At 35.7% G+C, this 22,871-nt stretch overlaps 1 protein-coding gene across 4 annotated transcripts in view; it reads left to right on the top strand.

Annotated features, from left to right (window-relative positions):
• The window catches only part of ZNF654 (zinc finger protein 654), an 85,326-nt gene that overhangs the window by 32,347 nt on the left and 30,108 nt on the right, over positions 1-22,871 (top strand). For 3 of the 4 annotated variants that reach the window (XM_036243841.1, XM_036243840.1, XM_036243839.1), the window contains one exon: positions 14,665-14,746. In XM_036243841.1, coding sequence (XP_036099734.1) covers positions 14,665-14,746 — 82 coding nt within the window. Of the gene's footprint in view, positions 1-12,077; positions 12,178-14,664; positions 14,747-22,871 lie in introns of those variants that run through there. The other variant, XM_036243843.1, reaches the window with a different exon arrangement.

The following is a 22,871-nucleotide window of genomic DNA, read 5'->3' as shown; positions in this document are numbered from 1 at the left end:
AGATTTGGGCCCAATCCCCAGTGAGGGGCATGCAGGAGGCAGCCAATTGATGTTCTCTTTCATTGATGTTTCTATCTCTGTTTCCCACTCACTTCCTCTCTCTCTCAAATAAATAAAGGGGAAAAAAAATTTTTAAAAAAATCTAGTTGTGCACCTTATGTATATACAATTTCTGTTGGTCAAAGATACCCTAATAAAGCTGAAAAAAATTGTAGGAGAGAAGGAGCATTTAGTATATATCATTACTTAGATTTATAATAACAGGGCTGTTAAAAAAACTATATGATTTTTATATTTAGTTTATCAAGCCTAAATGAATATAGGAAATGTATTGGGACTGTTGGGTTGCAATTGACAAATCTTATTCAAGCTAGTTTAAGGGGGGGGAAAAAAGGCAGGGGGTAGGGGGTGGTGAGGGATTTATTAAATGACTAAACCTAAAGCATAGAAAAGTGAGGACAAGAACTAGTTTTGGGATTTTCTGAATCCAGAGAATAAAATATCATTTAGAACTGTTCTCTCCCTTTCCATCTTTTCCTTTGGGCTTCATTCTCTCAAGGCTGCTGATAATTCCGGGATCAACCTCAGTTTATTAACCATGAGAAAGAAACCCCTTCCTCCCATCTCTCTTATTCCCAAAATATTTGGAGGACTCAGGCCCAGCCAAGGTTGTATGTGCCCACTGCTTGGACTAATTACTGTGTTGAAGAGAATATGGTAAAATTTTTGTCTGTCTGATGACAAAGTCCACTCATGTTAGGGGAAATAAGGCTACTAACATTGGCAGCCCTATCAGAACCATAGAAATGTTGGAGGGATAAAGCAGTTCCCTCAAGAAGTGAGTGAGGTTGTATGAAAGAGAGCTAGGTAGACTACAAGGAATATTTTTACATGTTTATTTTTTAAAGCTACCAAAACAGTTTGTTATTATTTTTGAGGAAAATAACATAAGTATTAGAAATATGTTACTTGTAAATAAGAAGTATTATTATTATTTCAGTGCCTATGTGGATTTTCCCCCCATTTCTTCTATATAATCTTTGTTATCTTTAGTGTTGTAATGTGAAAATGCTTTTAAGGCTTACAAAAAATACTTTTAGCCCTGGCTGGTTTGGCTCAGCAGTTGGAGCGTCGGCCTGCGGTCCAGAGAGACCCGGATTTGTTTCCCGCTAAGGGCATGTACCTCGGTTGCAGTTTGTCCCCGGCCCTGGTTGGTCATGCGGGTGGCAGCCACTCGATGTGTCCCTTTCACGTCGATGTTTCTTCTCTCTCTCTCTCTTTCTCTCTCTACCTCTCTTTCCCTCCCACTCTATCTGAACAAAAAATGGAAAAATGTTCTCGAGTGAGGATTAAAAAAAAATACTTTTAAATAAATTTAAGTCATTTGTTGACTTCTGTTTCATTGCTTGCTAGCTGTTTTTACTACTGTTCATGAAAATAATAATGTATTAAGCAGAAGCAAATCTTATCTTAAGATGGACAGTGCTAGACAAAAGAAAGTAACTAATCTTATTGGTTTGTTTAAATAATTATGTTTCTTATAAAGAAAAGTTTCTGCATTATTTGAATTTACTTTAGCAGAAAAGGTAATTGTATTTTAAATACCAGAAGAAAAATGAGGAACTAGCAACATGGTGGTATTAAAAGATAAGTCTGTGATTCTGGTTTTTTTTGTTTATTTAAAAAAATTTTTCTTTATTGATTTTTAGAGAGAGAGAAAGGGAGAGGGAGAGAGAGATAGAAACATCGATGAGAGAGAACATCAATTGGCCTCCTTCTGCATGCGCTCCACTGGGGATCGGGCCCACAACCGGGGCATGTGCTCTGACCGGGAATCGAACCAGTGACCTGTTGGTCAATGGGTCAACGCTCAACCACTGAGCCACACCGGCCATGCTGTAATTCTGTTTTATTTAAATAAATATATAAGCCAGAAAATTCTTCTAACTATTATTCTATAATTATTCATTCATTCATTCTATAAATCTCTGAGCTTGGTTTTAGTGATAAAACAGAAAATAAAATACATAAGTCCTTGTTCTCAAAGACGTTACAGAACTAAAAAATATTGAAAAGTCACATTATTTTGTAACTGTAATCATGAAAGAATTCCAAGTTACGATGAAAAAGTATAACAGGGGACTTGACTTGGTCTGGGAAGTCAGGGAAAATTTGCCTGGTGAGCTAACACTTGAGCCAAACTCTGAAGGAATGATAGCAATAAATTAGATGAAGGAGCATAAGAACCTCCCAGGGATGACAAACAGAATGTTCAAAGTACCTGGACAGGATGTAGGAATATTAATAGATTTTACTATAATTCATATCTGTTTGTCGAATTTATGTTGATATATATTACGTATTTTTAATGTTTAAATCACTTGTACTAAAAATTTATAGGTGAGCTAAAGGATTAACTTAACATCTATAATACTCTGTATATAAGTATATCTATGTAGTATACAGTTGTCCCTCACCACCTCGCACTTTGACTTTCGCAGCTTCACTCTATCGTGGTTTTTTCAAATGTATTCATTAAAAAGTTGATAGAGACAGTGAAAATGACACAGCGTGCTCTCGGTTGTCTTAGTCAATTATACACCCCTGTATTACAACTACAATTAAAATTACTGTACGTATGGACTGTAGGCCTATGTATTCGAGCACCCCAGGAATCCTCCAATGCCAGGTGCAACCGCTAGAGTCTGGAATGGATTAACTGCTGTAAACAAGGGACAACTGTATAGATATAAAATATGTTATATGTTAAACATGTTATATATTCTCAGAAGTAAAATTTTCTTTATTCGCAGGTGACATGATATATAATATATATATATATATATATATATATATATATATATATATACCCTAAACACTCTACTAGAAAACTGTTAGAACTAACAAACTAATTCAGTCAAGTTGCAGGATACAGAATCAATGTATAAAACTTCTTTGCATTTCTATAAACTAATAACTGTCAGAGGAATTAAGAAAACAATCATGTTCACAATTTCATCAAAAAGAATAAAATACCTAGGAATAAGTTTCACCAAGGAAATGAAAGACCTATATACTGAAAACTGTAAGACACTGATTAAAGAAATTAAAGACACAAATAAATGGAAAGAAAAACATGTTCATAAATTTGAAGAATTAGTATTCTTAGAGTGCCATGCTACCTGAAGCAAACTACAGATTCAATACCATCTCTCAAAAAAACTAAATCCAATGGCATTTTTCACAAAATTAGAACAAACAATTTCTAAAATTTGTATGGAACCGCAGAAGATCCTGAATAGACGAGGTAATATTGAGAAAGAAGAACAAAGCTAGAAGCATCACTCTTCCTAATTTCAAGCTATATTACAAAGCTAACCAGAACAGTATGGTTTTGGCACATACATCAAACAGAGACATATATCAACAGAATAGAAGAGAACCCAGAAAAATAAACTCATGTATATTTGATCAATTAAAATACAACAGAAGAGCCAAAAATATACAGTGGAGAATGGACAGTTTCTTTAATAAATAGTATTGGAAAAATGGGACAATCACATTTAAAGCATGAAACTGAACCACTATTGTTCCATACACAAAAATCAACTCAAAATTGATTAAAGATTTGAACATAAAACTTGAAACCATAAAACTCCTGCTCCTTGACATCAGTCTTGGAGAGGATTTCTTTTTTTTTTTTTCATTTGACACCAAAGGCAACAAAAACAAAAATAAACAAGTTGGGCTACATCAAACTAAAATAATTCTGCATAGTAAAGGAAGCCATCTGGTCAAAATCAAAACCAAATAAAAAAACAATGAGATATCACCTCACATCCATTAGAATGGCTTTTATCAAAAAGATAAAGAACAAGTGTTGTCAAGGATATAAAGAAAAGGGAAATCTTAATGCCTTGTTTGTGGGTATGTAAATTGGTGCCACCACTGTGGAAAACAGTATGGAGGGTTCACAAAGAATTAAAAATTAAAAATATGGAACTGTATGATTCAACAGTTCCATTCCTGGGTATTTATTCGAAGGAAACAAAAATACTAACTCGAAAAGACATCTGCACCTCTGTGTTCATACAAGCATTATTTACAATAACCAAGACATGGAAGTTACCCATGTGTCCACTGATGGATGAATAGATAAAGAAAGTGTGACACACACACATACACACAATGGAATATTATCATTCATAAAAAGGAAGGAAATCTTAATATTTGTGATGACATGCATGGACCTTTAGAGCATTATGCTAAGTGAAATCAGACAGAGAAAGACAAATAACATGTGATCTCACTTAAATATGGAATCTAGAACAAAACAAAACACAGATACAGAGAACAGGTTGGTGGTGCCATAGTGTGGGGTTGAGGTGGGCCAAATGGTTGAAGGTGGTCAAAAAGTACAAACCTACGGTTATAGTCTGACCAGTGTGGCTCAGTGATTGAGCATCAACCCATGCACCAAGAGGTTCCCAGTGTGATTCTCAATCAGGACACATGCCCTGGTTTTGGGCCAGATCCCCAGTGGGGAGCATGCAGGAGGCGGCCGATCGATGTTTCTCTCTCTCTCCCTCTCATTTCCTCTCTCTCTCAAATCAGTGAAGGAAAAAAAATTTATTTTTAAAAACAAACTTACAGTTATAAAATAATAGTTCAGTATGATTTAATGTATAGCATGGTGACTATAGTTAATAATACTGCATTGTATATTTGAAATTTGAAAGTTGTTAGAGAGTAGATCTTATCACAAGAAGAAAATTTGTGACTGTGTGGTGATGGATGTTAACTAGCCTTGTGTCATTAATCTTGCAATGTATGAAATATTATGTTGTACACATGAATTTAATATAATGTTAAATGTCAGTTATAGCTCAATAGACAAGCAAAAATCCCACAGGATCAAGGCACCCAGACAAACTTACATCTCTTAAAATATTTAATAAAAATAAGTATGTGGCTCAGTTGATTGGAGCATCATCCCATGCACCAAAAGGTTGCAGGTTCTATTCCTAGTCAGAGCACATACCTAGGTTGTGGGTTTGGTCCTCGGCTGGACCATGTACAGGAGGCAACCAATCGATGTTTCTCTCTCACATTAATGTTTCTCTCTCTCAAATCAATAAACACATCTTAGGGTGAGGATTTAAAAAAAAAAAAAAAAGTATCTTTGTTTAAAAATAAATAAATAAATAATTTATGACACGTTGGCTGTAGCATTTTGATTATAGTTTTCTTAAGTACGATATTTTGAAGAAAATTTTCCATTTTAATTTTGGGACATGGGGAGACAAGAAATAATTTTCTGTTGGTCTTATAGGAAATGGTCATCAATAAATTTATTTTTGTTTCCTTTTTTATTTTAAGATACATAGATTATTTCAGTCAAGATCTAGTTAGGGAAATGTAAGTCATGCTAGATATTTCAGTAGAGGGAATTTAATTCATAGAACCTCTTTCTTTTTTTAATATTTTTTCTATATTGATTTTAGAGAGAAAGGAAAGGAGAGGGAGAGAGAGATAGAAACATAAATGAGAGAGAACATCAATTGGCTGCCTCCTGCATACGCCCCCACTGAAGATTTGGCCCACAACCTGGGCATGAGCCCTGACCTGGAATTGAACTGGCAAGCTTCTGGTGCATGGGTTGACGCTCAACCACTGAGCCACACCGGTCAGGCCAAAAAAAAAAAAAAATTAACTTTCAATTTGAGAAGGAAAAATAAGCATGTTTTCAGGGAAGCAAAAACTGAAATAATTCATTCCCAGAAGACCTGAACTACAAAAAAATATATCAAAAATAAGATGCCAGACAGAAAATCTACCCAAAGAAATGAAGAAAACTGGAAATAGTAAAAACTGAACCATGCTTTTAAGTTGAATATTTCTTATTTTTAATCACTGAAACATAACTGTCTAAAACTGGAGTTGGCAAACATTTTTTAAAGGGCCAGATATTTAGACTTGGGGACCACAGAGTATCTGTTGTAACTGGTCAGTTCTGTTCTTGTAGCACCAAAGCAGCCATAGACGGTATATAAATGAATGCATGTGCCCTGGCCACTTTGGCTCAGTGGTTAGAATGTCAGCCTGTGGTCCAGAGAGAGCCAGGTTCAGTTCCCGCTAAGGGCATGCACCTCGGTTGCAGTTTGTCCCCGGCCCTGGTAGGGTCATGCAGGAGGCAACCACTTGATGTGTCCCTTTCACGTCGATGTTTCTCTCTCTCTCTCCCTCTTTTTCCCTCCCACTCTATATGAACAAAAAATGGAAAAATGTCCTCGGGTGAGGATAAAAAAAAAAAAAAAATGAATGCATGTGGCTGTATTCCAGTAAATCTTACAAAAACTGGCAGCCAGTCTATAGGTCATATATATTTTTTTTGTTTATTGATTTTAGAGAGAGAGGAAGGGAGAGGGAGAGAGAGAAATACTGATGAGCAAGAACATCAATTGGCCGCCTCCTGCATGCCCCTCCAGGCCCACAACCTGGGCATGTGCCCTGACCGGGAATCAAAATGGCGACCTCTTGGTGCATGGGTCGACACTCAACCACTGAGCCACACTGGCCGGGCTATGGTAATATTTTAATGCCAAGACTGAAATAAAAATTGTGAAGTACTTTTGGGTTATAATGCATTTTAAATTAAAATTAATGAAAAAAATAGCATAAAGATTATTATATTGTACCTAAAGCAGATAATATTGTTTGAAGGTAGGCTGGGACTTATTGAAGATATATATTTTCAACCATAGGATATAAGTTGAATACAAAGGTGTAAATATAAAGATAAAGTGGATTCAAAAAATTACTCAATCCAAAAAAGCTGGAAGAAGATGTCAAACAGAACAATAAACAGGACAAATAGAAAACTATTAGGATAGTAGGTTTTAACCCAGGCATATAAAAAGTTACATGTAAATGCTCTAAACCTATTAAAAAACAGAAATTGGTTGGATAGAAAAGCAAGATGTAACTAACATATATACTCAATGCCCTTTTTTAGATACACAGATACATACTTTACTCTGATTTTTTAAATTTAATAGTCCATATATCTTGGATATCACTCCATAGTGATATAGACATAGTCTAAATTTCTTTTTATAACTCATAGTGTTCTATTTTGTAGATGAACCATAGTTTATTCAGTATGTCTTTTAATGATAGGTATTTGAATTGTTTCCATTTTTTTCATAGCACAAATAATGCTGTGATTAATTTTCCTTTGCATACATCTTTTTGGTTTTTTTTGCCAGTAGATTTTGGGGAAAGTTCCTAGAGTCTGTGTCAAGGATGAATAAATATGTAAGTTAGCTAAATAGTTGCTAAGTTCTCTATACGGCTTGTACTGTTTTGCATTCTTATCAATGAAATGAGGCCTTATTTACCTCTGACTTCACTGCAGTTTTGTACTGTCAGACTTGATTTTTTGCTACAGAGAAATGGTACCTCAATGTAGTTTTAATTTGTATTTTTCTCATTGTGAGTGAAATTGAACATCTTTTTGCATATCCTTAAAGACCATTTGTACTTCATTGACATAAGCTGCCTGTGTGTATATCTCAAGCCCATTTTCTGTAAGTTGGGATTTTTCTTATTTTTATAAGCTTTTTATGTATTAGGTATATTTTTAACCCCTTCTAGTGTTGTAAGTTGCAAATGTATATTTTTTATTTATCTTTTACTTTATATTTTTAGATATATAACAATGTAATTAAATGTTATCAGTATTCCTCTATTGCTTCTGAATTTTGAATCATAGTTAAGAGTTCTCCATTACCACATTATATGGGATTTTTTTTCCGACATTTGAAATGTTTAATTTTTTTTATATTAAAGTTTTTGATCCATTTTGAGATTTAAAAAAAATTTCTTTTCCCCTTTATTGATTTTAGAGGGAGAGGAAGGGAGAGAGAGAAACATCAATGAGAGAGAACATTGACTAGCTAACTCCTACATGCCCCCCACCGGGGATCTGGCCCACAACATGGGCATGTGCCCTGATGGGGAATTGAACCGGCAACCTCTTGGTACATGGATCGATGTTCAACCACTGAGCCACACCAGCTGGGCTGTTTTGAGATTTTTCTTATGTTTGGAAGGTGGAGTGAATCAAGTCTGTCGTTTAACATTTGGCTATTCAGTATGAAGAAGTCAACTTTTCTCCTACTGATTTGAGATACAGCTTCTGTCATATATTCATTTTTGACATATAGTTGGTTTAATTTTGGATTTTTTATATGATGTTATTAGGCTATTTGTCCATGTGCCAGTATAATTCATAGATTCAACTATAGAGGCTTTACAAAATGTTTTAATAGTGGTTAGTTCCTTTTTCATTACCCTTGCTGATTCATGTTTTTCTTAGATATTCAGCTTTGTAATCAACTTGTGTACATCCAGAAAAAAATTAAAGGCACTTTTACTTTATATAAATTTATAAATTAGTTAAGGAGAATTTAGTGCTTAACTCATTGAAATGTGTACTTTATAAGCTTTTCATCTTCCTTAGACACTGGAACACTAATACTGAAGCTTCTCATTCCAACTTAAATGCTATTTATGTCTTGTATTTCTGCTATATATTTTTTAAAGCCTAGATTAGTTATTACTATGAATTCATGCTGTCAAATTTTGTGACCTATGTATATATATATTTGTGTCCTAGACCCTTCTTGTTAATTTAAATTTCTGTTTCTTTGTGAACAGTCTATATTTTTCTCTGGTTGTTTTATACATTGCTCTGATATTTGGTATTTTATTGTTTACCCTGGTTACCTAGATGTAGATATATTTTTATTAATCCTTACTGGTATTTCTTGGGCTTCTTAGATCTGATAATTAGTATCTTTCCTTGGTTTTGAAAATTCTTGCCCAGTTGTTGTTTTTGCCTCATTCTCTCTCTCCATGTTAGACTTGTACAGTACATTCCTGTGTTTCTAACTCTTGTATGTATTTTCCACTTCTTTGTCTCTTTATATTACACTCTCTGTTTGTAAGTGGGTTTCCTGTATTTAGATAGCTAGGCATCATAATTTAGTGAAATTTTCGCTAAGTATCATAATTTAGTGAAATTTTCAAGTATGATTATATATGGAATTTTTTATAATCTAGAAAGCATACCATTTATAATGTATTTACCCTACTATAAATATTTTATGTTTATATATAAACATTTTGTTTAGGTGATTCTATTTTGAATAATTAATTTAGGTTAGTGAACTGTAGCTAACTCAGAGTTTTGATGAGGATTGATTGATATATGTTATTACATAGTAAACATTAAATATATATTGTATTATGCAAACATATCTTAAACATTCAACATTAAACACTGTTACTAACATTATAATGTAATATATTTTTTGGAAAGAAACCTTTTGATGAATTTTGTTATCTTAAAAATCTTTATAATTTAGCCCTGGCTAGTGTGGCTCAGTGGTTAGAGGATCAGCCTGTGGACAAAAGAGTCATAGGTTCGATTTCAGTCAAGAGCATGTACTTTGTTTGCAGTTCAGTCCTTGGCCCTGGTCGGGGTCATGTGGGAGGTTACCAGTCGATGGCTCACTCTCTCTCTTTCTCTCGCTCTCCTACTCTATCTGAAGATAAATGGAAAAAGATCCTAGGGTGAGGATTTAAAAATAAATCTTTGTAATTTATTTATTTTTATTTTTTTAATCCACACCCGAGGACATTTTTGCATTTATCATCAGATAGAGCGGGAGGGAGAGAGAGAGGAAGAGAGAGAGAGAAATATCGATGTGAGAGAGACACATTGAGTGCTTGCCATCCACACAACCCCATCCGAGGAAAAGCTGCAACCAAGGTATGCACCCTTAGTGGGAACCGAACCTGGACCTCTCTGGTCCGCGGGCTGATGCCCTAACCTCTGAGCCAAACTGGCCAGGGCAAAATCTTTGTAATTTAAGTTAAGAAAAATTAATGTCTTATATTTCAACAAAATTGACATATGCATAGCTGAGAAGGACCAATCTGTGAAGATACTGTGTTTCCTTAGATTGCTGAAGGGAACCTGGATGGCAATGTTAACAATAAAAATAGTTGTACTGTATTATTATTAGCAAACACATATAGCACTACCAGTTATTGTTCTAAGTGCTTTACAAGAGGTAGCTACTATTATTGTTTCTATTTTATAAAAGAAACAGGCCTAGTGACTTGCCTAGAGTCACATGTATAGTGAGTGGTAGAGCTGAGTTTCAAACCCAGTGTGGCTCTAGACTATAGGTGAGCAAATGGGCCAGATATTTTAGGCTTAGCCCATAAGGTCTCTGTTGCCACTACTCAGTTCTGTCACTGTGGTGTGAAAGCAGCCGTAGTTAATATGTAAATAGAAGGGTGTGGTCATATTCCAACAATATCTTATTTATCGATAATGATATTTGAATTTCATGTAGTGTTTACTTGTCACCAAATATTCTCCTGATTTTTAAAAACAATGTAAATATGGCTAACTTGCATTATACAGAAACGGCCTTTCTTGGGCCAGATTTGGCCTGTGGGCAGTAGTTTGCCTGCCCAGCTCTAGACTGCTATGTATATTTTTAGGTCCTACTTTGTTCTATTTTGGACTCATTTACCCTGCCCCTTATAGAATGTTCTTCCTTGAGGACTAGACAACCTGATTTCGAAACATTTAGATGATATTTTACATTACTAGTCAATAAAAAAATAACAGGCATGAACATGAAGTTTCTACTCCTACATATAATCTAGATCACCCCCCAACTAGTAATTTCACTGCTGCATAAATACATATTGACTTAGCTGAATCTTAACCTAAGACAGTCCTAGCTAGACCATGTTGTTTTGTCTTTGTTTACTCTTTACTTATTTTGCATGTGTTCTTTCTCATTAATACAATTATCATGGAGTTGGCCCTTATTATTGAGGTAGCTGATAGAGGGGCATGCAGAGATTTAGCTCTTTTGGAAAAAATGTTGGCTCCCCTTTTATGTTCACATATGCAGATATACAATTATGCATATTTTGACTCTACAAGGTCATGTTGGTCTGCATACGGATCTCTAAATTTATTGTCATAGCACATTTCATTTCTACTAATAATCTCTCCATCTCTCTCTTCTTTAATTCAGTACAATTGGTGCAAATACAACACTTCCATTTTCAGCATAATAGAGATACATGCAAAGTCGGTACAGAAGAATCAACCATTTATTTGTCCACAGAGCATAAGAAAGGGAATTTTAGGCCCAGTTTCTAGGTGAAAGTATATAAATAGGTCTTGAGGAAGCAACAGATCCGAAGACCTTAAGAGTGTGGGAGTTTTAGGGTATGAAGAGTTTGCTGTGATTGAAAAGCATGGAATTTATGGTGAAAGCTATGTGTGGAGAGCAGTTTTGGATTAGACATGAAGGTTTTATGTCATGATAAGGAATTTGAATGTCCTGCTCTAGATCAGTGGTCTCAAATACCTAAATAGAATTGGAAGGCAATTTAAGTAAAAATAGGACAAGCAGGCACTGTATTGGATAGGTGGGCAGAGACTGGCAAATTGGAAAGAAGGTTCTTCCCCTTTAGCCACTCAGCTTATTTGCCATGGAGAAATGCAAGCCCTGTGTTACAGGAGGTTCCTGTTTTTCAGGAGCTCAAAGAAATCTATATTTAATCTGAAACATCACAGTTTTTAAATATTTGTCACTGACTAAAATATTTTAAAATAATATTTTATCCAAACAGAACAAGTGTGTCAGCTGAAGGTCTTTGCTTTAGATGTACATCCATACAGCAGTTTTTAAAGTTGAAAGTACTGAGATCATTGTTTTAGAACCATAACATTGGCAGACATGGGTTTTTGGAAAGTGTGGAATAGCGAGACTGAGGATAAGAAAGCCTGTTAGAAGTTTAATGATGACATAGATGTGAATTAATGCTTTGTTAATAGGGATGGAGAAGATTCCAGAGGTTCATTCATGGGGCTTTTTTCAGACTTATAGTAAAATAAATAATTGCAAAGGGTTATTATTGAAACATAATTCTCCTTTTCATCCCTGACCTCTAATTTCTGTTTCTCCTATGTATAGGCAACTTCTTTGATCAGTCTGTTGCATATCCCTCTAGAATGGTCTGACAGTACACACTGCGGGTACATGTGCCCTCTACTCCCTCCCTTTCTTTATACAGGTGATAATGTAATGTATTTGTGCATCTTAGCAATATATCTTGGAATTTTTTCCTTATCCATATAGATGTTTAAGTATCTTCTCCCTAATATTTTCATTAAATTTCACTGTATAGGTGTATTGTAATTAATTTACCCAGTCTCTTGGGGTAGACATTTAGTATGTTATTTAGTATGTTTCCATTCTTTTGCTATTACAAACCATCTCTGGATGCATATCTTTATATATACATATCTTTGAGGGTATGTGTACATATTTGGAGGATTAAATTCCTGTAAGTAGAGTTGCTAAGTCAAATGGTATATGTGCATTTAAAATTTGATGACTGGCCCTGGCCAGTTTGGCTCAGCGGTTAGAGTGTCAGCCTGCGGTCCGGAGAGACCCGGGTTCGGTTCCCGCTAAGGGCACATACTTCGGTTGCAGTTTGTCCCCGGCCCTGGTTGGTCGTGCGGGTGGCAGCCACTCGATGTGTCCCTTCACGTCGATGTTTCTCACTCTCTCTCCCTTCCTCTCTCTCCCTCCCACTCTATCTGTACAAAAAATGGAAAAATATCCTCGGGTGAGGATAAAAAAAAATAAAAATAAATAAAATAAATAAAATAAAATTTGATGACTGCCCTGGCCAGTTTGGCTCAGCGGTTAGAGCATCCGCCTGTGGTCCGGAGAGACCCGGGTTCGGTTCCCGCTAAGGGCACGTACTTCGGTTGCAGTTTGTCCCCGGCCCTGGTTGGTCGTGCGGGTGGCAGCCACTCGATGTGTCCTTTTCACATCGATGTTTCCCTCTCTCTCTTCCTCTCTCTCCCTCCCACTCTATCTGTGCAAAAAATGGAAAAATGTCCTCGGGTGAGGATAAAAAAAAATAAAATTTGATGACTGCCCGGCTGGTGTGGCTCAGTGGTTGAGCATCAACCCATGCACCCAAAGGTCACCAGTTTGATTTCCAGTCAGGGCACATGCCCAGGTTGTGGGCCAGATTCCCAGTGGGGGGCATGCAGGAGGTAGCCAATTGATGTTCTCTCTCATTGATGTTTCTATCTCTCTCTCCCTCTCCCTTCCTCTCTCTCTAAAATCAATAAAGAAAAAAAAATTTTTTAATTTGATGACTGTTACTGTGTTGCCCTTAAAATAAGTAGTACCATTTTTCACCCTTCCAACAAAATATCAAAGCCTGTTTTTCCACATCAGAGCCATCATAGAATATATGAATATTTTCATTTTTTATAAATATTAAGGAAAATGGTATTTCATCTTTATTTATTTTTACTTATTTAATTTGAGTCAATTAGACATCTTTTTATATTTGAAAAATAATCTACCTGCATTTCTTTTCTGTGAAGTAGTCTTTCTTTTCTCCCAGTTTTCTACTGGGTTGTTGACTTTTAAAATTACTTGTATAATCTTTTTAATTAAAGAAATCGGCAAAGATTCTTTCTCAGTGTATCATTTTGCTTTAGACTGCTTTTATGGTTCTTGGTCTGTTGACATTAAAAATTTTTAACTAGTCAAATTTATAAAAATATCAGTTAATGGGGTATAGTTACTATGCCATATTTAGAAGTCTTTGTAATTATTGTGTAATGTTTAGGTCTTTATATACTTTTAAAAAATTATACAGTTTCATAATTTGCATTTAAAATGTTCAATCTTTATTAATGATTAATTTTTATTAAAGGTTAAAAGTGTTTATAAAAATACAACTTTAGGTATCCTTGTTGAGTATCTTCTACATGAATTAAAATGTAAAGATTTTGAGGAATTTGTCATTTAAGATTGCTAAGTAATATATAATAATTTCATAGTTTTCCATGTTCATGATTAGGAAATAACTCTATATTTCTTCCTCTATGAACTAATCAATTATTAAAGGCACATAAACTATTTAGTAACAGTATTTTCCAAATAATTTATTTAAAAATGAGGATTTGGGGCAGTCTGTTATGAGTGGGATAATGATAATTAAGGTAAGTCTAGAGTTTGAGGATCCATATGTCATTAATTAGATACATATTTGGTGATACTGCTACAATATAAATGTTGGCTGAGAGTTTCATGGTGACTCACTAATATATTTTAGTGTCTATTCATCCATTCCTTAAATCCTTCTGAATAAATTTGATTTTGTATTTTTTCTGGGGCCTGCTGTAATAGGAGTATATGCCCATTTTAGATCGTTTTCACTGTGTAGGCACATTTTTGCCATCTGGGGTCCTGTTGTATTTTCTGTAGTGTGAACTAGTAGTCACAAGTAATGTAATTATTCATTCTGTAGTTCTAGAATTTAAGTGTATTTGTGTTTTCCTTGAAGACACTTCTTTGAAAATTTTACTGAATACATAACATGAATCCTAAATGATCAATGTAATGTTTCAAAACCAGCTATTTTAAAACTTGATAGCTGATTATATAACTGTTATCTCTTGAGACTCATTTAAATTGGGGCAAAAAGTCAAAGAAGCAATGAAAGTTATTGTTCACTTATTCTTCCTAGGAGTTTCTTTGAGTTGCTGCTGTTCTTTGGAAGAGATGAGTTTTATGAAGAGCCTTTAAAGGATATTCTTGGATCATTCCAGGTAAAACTATTTACTGCTTCACATTTTGTCTATATCTAAAACAGGCCTTTATTCTTCCCCTAAAAATAGTATGTATATTGGTTATTTACGTATTGCTTATAAGTTTTTATATTTACTAAGGTGGCAATGCTTAGGATCCTGTTATACTGTCAGGAAAAAAATTCTTAAAATGAACTTTTAGCTATATTTGTAAGCAGTTCATAGATAAGATTCCAGTTCTACATTTGCTATACCAGAGCCTATTGCCACCACCCTTGTAGTTTCCTAAACACATTCTGGACATATACTCATTTTTTATTGCTACGGGCTTTGGTTTCAAAGCCCCATGAAGATCTCAGCCCTTACCTAGACTCAAGCTGTCTGTCTCATGCCACTTTTCCCCTTGGCTGTACCCTGATTTTTTCATCTATTTTTTCAATGGCCTCCTCTAGATAGGAGGCAGATGTTTTTTGCATTCTCTGTGAGAGAGTAGAGTAAAATATATCCAAGACCTTTCCTGTAGATAGCAAGAACATTTGATCTTTTTACCATTTACTTAGAAAGAAATACCTAATACTGTGTGGCTCACTAATGTGTCCTTGGCAGTATCTCATCAGCACTTCCAAGGAAGATGTACTTTGAGCTCCCCCTAGGGGTCAAGTGTTCAGACAATGTGTCTTACATTTATTCCTATGGTGTTAACTAGAAAGGCTGATGGTCAACCATGAGTATTGTTGTCCACCTTTAGGAAGGGGATCAGCAGAGTCACAGAAAAGTCATGCAGTGCTTTCTTGCACCTAGAATTTTTATTTTATATTTATTGAAAGCAAGTTTTAGACTTAATACTCTGGTGCATACAGGAAAATTATAAACAAACTTAATTGGCCAAGTAAGGTATATCTAAAACTTCTTCACATTTAGAATTTGAGTCTAGATTTGCTTTTCCACTCAGTCATCAATGCCTGCTTTCTATGCCTTTTTATCTTCAGTGATATCAAAAGTGTTGGTGATGTAGCATTTCTTAAAATAATAACAGAACTAAAAGCCATTGGTACTTGGTTTTTAAAAGTTTAACCTGGCTTTATGGTTCTGTTTAGCCAACTTTTTACTCCTGCCTCAGAGGTGTTGTTACCTATCTCATACCTTTGGTTCCCAAGAGTTAAAAACGTGCTCTGCTTGTCTGGAATTTTATTCTGAGCTTCCATGCTGTCTCTTTGACTGTCCATTCAAGGAGAATGAGAACTACATCATGACCATTACCAGGCTGACATGGATTTTGAGATATCATTGAATATACAACATATTCTGATTTTAGAGTTATACAAATATGAAAAAAATGTGTGTTAGAATCATTGAAATTAGGAATGTTATATTGAACATTTTTCTTTATCCTTTCTTATATTTACCAAGAAGTAAAATGCCTATTGTCATGGAGCCCACATTTTAATTAAAGCCTATATTCAAGTATTTAAAACATTAATTTTCCATTCAGTTTTTCCTTTGACTTTTATGTTCTTGTCTATTCATTGTTAAACTTTCACTCAGCAAATATTTATTGAGTCCCCATTATGTGCTAGCTACTAAGCTCTGAGACATACAGTAGTAAGCAAAACAGAAATACCTTGATATTATGGATTCTAATCCTAGTGTGGAAACAGAGACAATAAAGCAAACTTGTAAATTCAGAGTATTTTAGAATGTGACAGATGACTCAGAGAAAAATGAAGCAGGCCAGGGAGATAAGGAGTGTTGGCATAGTGAATGTTATTGGGGAGGAAATTCCAGGTTTAAATGGGTCGTCAGGGAACCCTTCATGGAAATGTATCCTGAGCATGACAATGGGAACCAATGAGGTATCTATAGAGTAGATGAGAGACAATATTTGACTTCTCTTTTAAATGTGTGAAATTGTAAGGGTAGATAGATAGATAGATATAGATAGATATTTTTTGTCTTGTGAGCAGGGTTTCCATTCAGTTATCATTATGATAATTTCCTCAAGGGAGGGTTTATGGTTTTTATACCCTTTCTACCTCCTACTCAGATTCTAAAGCCCACCACTTCTTTTTGTTGTGCATTTTTATTTTTTAAATATTTCTCTGCCATTTCTGTCATTTTGTTGCTATGGATTCCTTCTACTCTGCATTTTCTTGAGCCTTTTTAACTCCTGCTTCCTAGAAGAGACTTCACTTTTTGTTCCCATTTTAGTTTTACCTGGAGAATTGTCCTCCATTTTCTGAACTGAACTGTTGCTGCTGGTGTTTCCCAGGCCTGTGCTCTATAGACCCAGGAAGGCCAACATGGAGTCTATCATGTACATCCTCCTAAATTCTTGCATTTACTAAATTTGTGAATTCTCCAGGGTTTTGACTGACTTTTGATAATCTACTAGCAATCCCAATGTCATCTTTTGACATTTCAAAAAATGTTATACTGCTAGGTAAACTTCTGTTTCTCCAAGTAGTTTCCTTATGGTCGTATTTCATACAGAGTCCGTGAATTTCAATCTCCTAAAACCTGAGCTGTTCAAGTAGAAATTTTTTCTTCTTTTTAAAAAAATCCTCACCCAAGGATATTTTCTCATTGGTTTTTAGAGAGAGTGAAGGGAATGAGGAAGAGAGAGAGAGAAAGAGAAACATCGATGTGAGAGAGACACATTGATTGGTTGCCTCCCACACTACCCAACCAGGGCCAGGGATCTAGCTTGCAACCCGGGCATGTCCCCTTGACTGGAAATTGAACCTGTGACCCTTGGGTCCATGGGCTGACAATCTAACCACTGAGAAAAACCACCCAGGGCTTGGGTAGAAATTTTTAAGTCTTATCTACCGACTATAATTTTTCTTTTGGGTTTTTCCAAGAAGAAACTTTATTCTTAGAGCCAGATGTTCCATTTACTGGCTTCTAAAAGTTTGTTTTCTTACCCCTTGGTTGCCAATAATTTTTCTTTACCTCTACACAGAAAGATGACACATTTCTTATATGATGCACCTACCTCACTATTATTATATTTAATCTGTTAATTGGTGAATTTTTCATAGGCTTGTTATTTTATACATTAGGCCTCCAAACCCTATTAATTAAATTTTCTAGTTTCCCAAATAAGGGGGGAAAATCCTTATGAATGCTAGAAACTAGGACAAAGACCTATATCAAGGACTTGGGCAAACCAGATTGAGGGATGGGCCATACAATACTTGATTAACTGAATACAATTAAATAGGGGAATTTGAGAGAGAAAGAGAAGTGAGACTTTCCATGGCTACCTAGTAATGTCCCCCCACCCCACCAGCTTATAACAATAGGGGTTGGAGGAAATAGTAGATGGTGGAGCATTTGGTGTGTGGTCAATGTCATTCTTGTTTGTGCTTTTTTTTTTTAGTTGAAGTTTTCAGTTTATTAATCCTCTCATGAAAATCTGCACAACCCTCACAGATACAGTCACCAAAGAATTTATACTCTTGTCCAATATCCAGATCACTTTTTGCAGCACCAACATTGGCTTTTGCAGACCCTTTGACTTTTTTCATTCTGTTCCTCTGTTCCTTTTGCTGTTGTCTTGAGGTCTTCTTTTTCTCAAACAGGCAATGTCTTGCAAGTCTATGTTTAGGTTCATTTTTTCTTTGCATAATCCAAGGAATAATAAATCATGCCAAAGCCATTGGTCTTGCCACCACCAAAATGGATTCTGAATCATATACAAAGATGACATCTGGTGTGGTCTTACACATTTTGGTTAGTTTTTCACAAATTTTCTCTCTTAGGTACTGTTGCTTTCCCAGGGTGAAGGATGCCAATGACCATTTGTTTTGACTGAAGTAGTCTGTTGGTCATGAATTTCCTGATCCAGATAGTTACTGTGTTGTTCATGATGGAGGCTGATCTTCAAGCAGCCAGGGAGGAAAAGAGTTGTTGGTGCTTTTTGAAAGTGTACCAAGTGTACACCAGAGCCTACAGAACATGAATCCTGATATGACTGTTATAGCTGTCTTAAAAATGGGATGTATGGCTCTGCATGAGAGCATTTCTTCCATTGAGAGAATGAAGGTATAACCCAAACCAAATGTAGCCTGTCCCAATACCCAGAGGTAAGAAAGGACCAGTGAAGGTGTGGTTGTCTCCCATTGTAGTGTCCTCTTTATGGCCTCATAAGCTATTGATTTACAAATTGAAACTTCTCCCTTCTCTCTTGGTTTGGGCTTAGGGGACAACAGAGATGTATTTATCCATTACTTTAGTAAACAGCTCTCTGTTCTAGATATTCTAAATAAAGATGAATAAAGAGAATAATGCCACTTGCCATCAATTACATGGTGAGATAAGACAGTTAAAAAAGAATCAGTTATGAGTATTATTTACAATAGCCAAGATCTGGAAATGGCCCAAGTACACATCAGTGGAAGAGGGGATGAGAAAGCTGTGGTGCATTTACACAGTGGAATACTACATATTTGTAAAAAAAGGAAATCTTACCTTTCTGTGACAGTATGGATAGACCTGGAGATTATTATGCTAAGTGAAATAGCCAGTCATAGAAAAGATAAATACCATATAATCTTACTTATATGTGGAATCTAATGAACAAAATAAGCTGACGAACAGAATAGAAACAGAAGCATGGATCCATGGAACCAGACAGCTGTCTGAGGGGGCAGAGGGTTGAGGGAAAAGGATTGGATGAAAGAAGGTGAAGGGATTAGCCAAAGAACATATATGCATAACCCATATACACAGACAACAGTGTGTATATGGGTGAGGGGGGGGGCTAGATGGAGGCAGGCAAAGTGGGGGTAGGGTGGGAGGGTAGTTGGAGACATCTCTAATAGTGTCAACAATAAAAATAAAGAAAAAAGAAGAATTTAAAAAAATCAGTTATATTCTTGCTGTGGTTGAGTTCAGGGTATCTTCCATGAAACTGTAAAGAAGGGACAACCCCAAAGAATATGTGGAGGTAAAATATTGTATAGAGATGAAACTACTAAACTAAAAGTGTAGTAATGGCAATCAACAGCAGATTAGCTCTAGGAAAAACCAAATCAAAGAAGGAAATAATCTCTAAAAATTAATTTTTCATTCAGAGTTATGTGCAGTCCTACATTGTACAGTCTTCAATTTTCAGGATAAAGGAAAGTTCCTACAAATGCAGGACTCATGTGGAACAAACAACATTGCCAAAAAGGAAAATATATTACCAGGCTGGCAATGACTTTCTCATAATAACAAATACCAGCAATAAATAGATACTGTTTAAGGAGTTTTTCAAGAGAAAAAAAATGTTGTTTAATACATATGCCAATCCCTATAGTTTATGAGAGGGGGCAAACAAAAATAAATAGTTCAAATACTTGGAAAACAAACCAATTACATGTCTTTTATCAGGAAAACAAATAAAGAATTATGATGGCTAATTTAGAAATGATCAAAACAAAGAATTTACAGAGAGTTGTTACAGAATTAAAAAAATAGGATTGACCTGAGAAAACAAGTTAAAATCAGTAGATTATTTTTAATATGGCTAATATGAAAATTCAATTAATGTCCGAAACATTTCTGTAAGAAGAAAATACATGTTTTATTATTTTTTTCTGTTAATCCTCATCCAGGGATATTTTACCATTAGTTTTTAGAGAGTGGAAGGGAGGGAGGGAGGGGAGTTAGGGAGGAAGAAAGGAAGGAAGAGGGAGAGAAAGATACATCAATGTAAGAGAGACATATCAATTGACTACCCCCTGTACAACCGTGACTAGAATGGGGATTGAACCTGCAACCCAAGTACTATAACCCTTGACTGAGAATCGAACCCAAGACCCGATAGTCCTTGAGCCAATGCTGTAACCCTTGAGCCAAACCATCCAGGGTGGAAAACACAAGTATTAAATAAAAGTGTACACACAGTAATCTGGAACTAAAATCTCAGATTATGGTATTGATTGGATGGGGGTAGTCAGAGAAGAATCAAGTATATTATTGGTGTCTAAGCCAAAGTAACCACACAGAGTAGGGTCATTCACTAAGAGGGTGGTGATATACAGGAAGAGCCGGATATAGAATGAAGGTAAGTTCCATTTTAGGCACAGACTTTTAAATATCTTTGAACATTCAAGTACTAATGCCTAATGATAGTTAGACTCAAGGATCTATATTTGTACCTTCCTAGTTATTATTTTTTATTAAAATTTGTTTTTCTTTATTAATTTTAGAGGGAGAGGGGGAGATAGAAACATCGATGAGAGAGAACATCAATTGGCCGCTTCTGCATGCCCCCCACTAGGGATCAGGCCCATAACCTGGGCATGTACCCCAACCAGGAATCAAACTGGCAACCTCTTGGTACAGGGGTCGATGCTCAACCATTGAGCCATATCGGCCGGACTATTTTTTAAACCAAGAACACTGATTATTTTTATAAATGAAAAGAGAAAAAGATGTCACAAAGTTTATTTTCAATTTAGCAAAATAGAAAAGAATTTGTAGTAGTCCGCAAAATGCCAGTCAGTAATCTAGAAGAAGCCTTACTGCTTGCTGCAGCTCTTCAGATATTTCAGTAAGCCTGCCCTTACCTCAGAGAAGACTCTATCCCTATCCTCTGGGGACAGTGTATAAGTCAGAAAGGTCTTTTCTGTTCAGACTGGAAGTAGGCCTTTAGTTAAGCTTTCTTTCCTACTCCACCCAATGTTTTTAATCTGCTCGTCCTTCTTTAGGTGAGTAGGGAAGAAGGTTGGAGGAGGTAGGGGAGGTAACCTTCCAAGCAGGAGGCGGCCTGGGGCTATTTTATTGCAATTGCATCATAAGAGGAAAGCTTAAAATAATCAAAAGTAAAAGAACCAGCCTCAAGGGAGACTGTTCCCACCCTATTTCACCAGAGTAAGTGTAGATCTTCCTTAAGAAGTTAGAGTGTATATTTTTTGACATTATAACCAGCACACCTCCCAGATTTTATTGTTCTTAGCTAATAATAAAGACGTTTAGAACTACTGACTTGCTACTAAAATCTTCCGAGGACCATGTCTCTTTCTAGACTTCTTGGAATAAGTTGTCCAAAGACTTAATTTGCCAAAGTCCAAATCATGGTATTCCAAACACCTTTGTAGTTGTGGCTTTTAAAGAGTACAACCATAATAGCAAGACATTGTATGAGTAGCAGTTTCAAAATTGTGTTCCCATATTTTCTTTTCTAATAGAAATTCTTTCTTATTTCTGCTCAACAACATTTTGCCTGTATATGACTTTTCTCCCTTAAATTTTCCCACTATTAAACAAAACACTAATCCCTATATATTCTATCTGTGGTTTGATAGTCTCTCCAATAGTGCTTTAGATATTGTGGGCAGAAACTGTGTCTCTAATACTTAGGATAAGTCTTAGTCCTTAAGTACTAATGTTTGCCAACACATATGAAGAATAAATAAATCCACAGAACTTCTATCTGATGTCTAGACATTTCTTTCCTTTTTTTTTTTTTTTTGGTTAATCTTCACCTGATGCATCGACTGGTTGTATTGATTTTTTTTTTTAAGACAGAATAGAAAGGAGGGAGGGAGAGAGAAAGAAACAATGATATGAGAGAGACGCATCGACTGGTTGCCTCCCGCACAACCCCAGTCGGGGACAGGGAACAAATGTGCAACCCAGGTATGTGCCCTTGACTGGGAGTTGAACCCGTCACCCTTTGGTCCACAGGCCGATGCTCTAACCACTGAGCAAAACTGGCCACGGCTCTTTTTTTTTTTTTTTTAAATTCTCACCTGAAGATATGTTTTTATTTATTTGCGGGAATGGGGAGGGGGTCATGTGAAAGAGAAACATTGGTTGCCTCCTATATGTGCCAGGACCGGGGATCGAACCTACAACCTGGATATGTGCCCTGACCAGAAATCAAACCCTCCACTTTTGGGTGTATGGGATGATGCTCCAACCAATTGAACCCCATGGCCAGGGCCATTTCTTTCATTTTTTTTAAAGAGAGATATCGTCTTGTTGAACTCTGAAACACAAGAAGCAATGAGGAATATTGTCTAAAACTGTTTACCTCATAGTCCATTGTTTACCATTGTGTACAGTGAATTGGGTAGAGATTAGTAAACATATGCATAGGGTAAAACCATCAAATATTTACTTGCGGATTCTACTTTGACAGTGTGCAGTA

Source organism: Molossus molossus, unplaced genomic scaffold, assembly GCF_014108415.1.
Source record: "Molossus molossus isolate mMolMol1 unplaced genomic scaffold, mMolMol1.p scaffold_m16_p_5, whole genome shotgun sequence".
Lineage (NCBI taxonomy): Eukaryota > Metazoa > Chordata > Mammalia > Chiroptera > Molossidae > Molossus > Molossus molossus.
The sequence above is the reverse complement of the archived record's forward strand: the minus strand, read 5'-3'. Positions and strand labels throughout refer to the sequence as shown.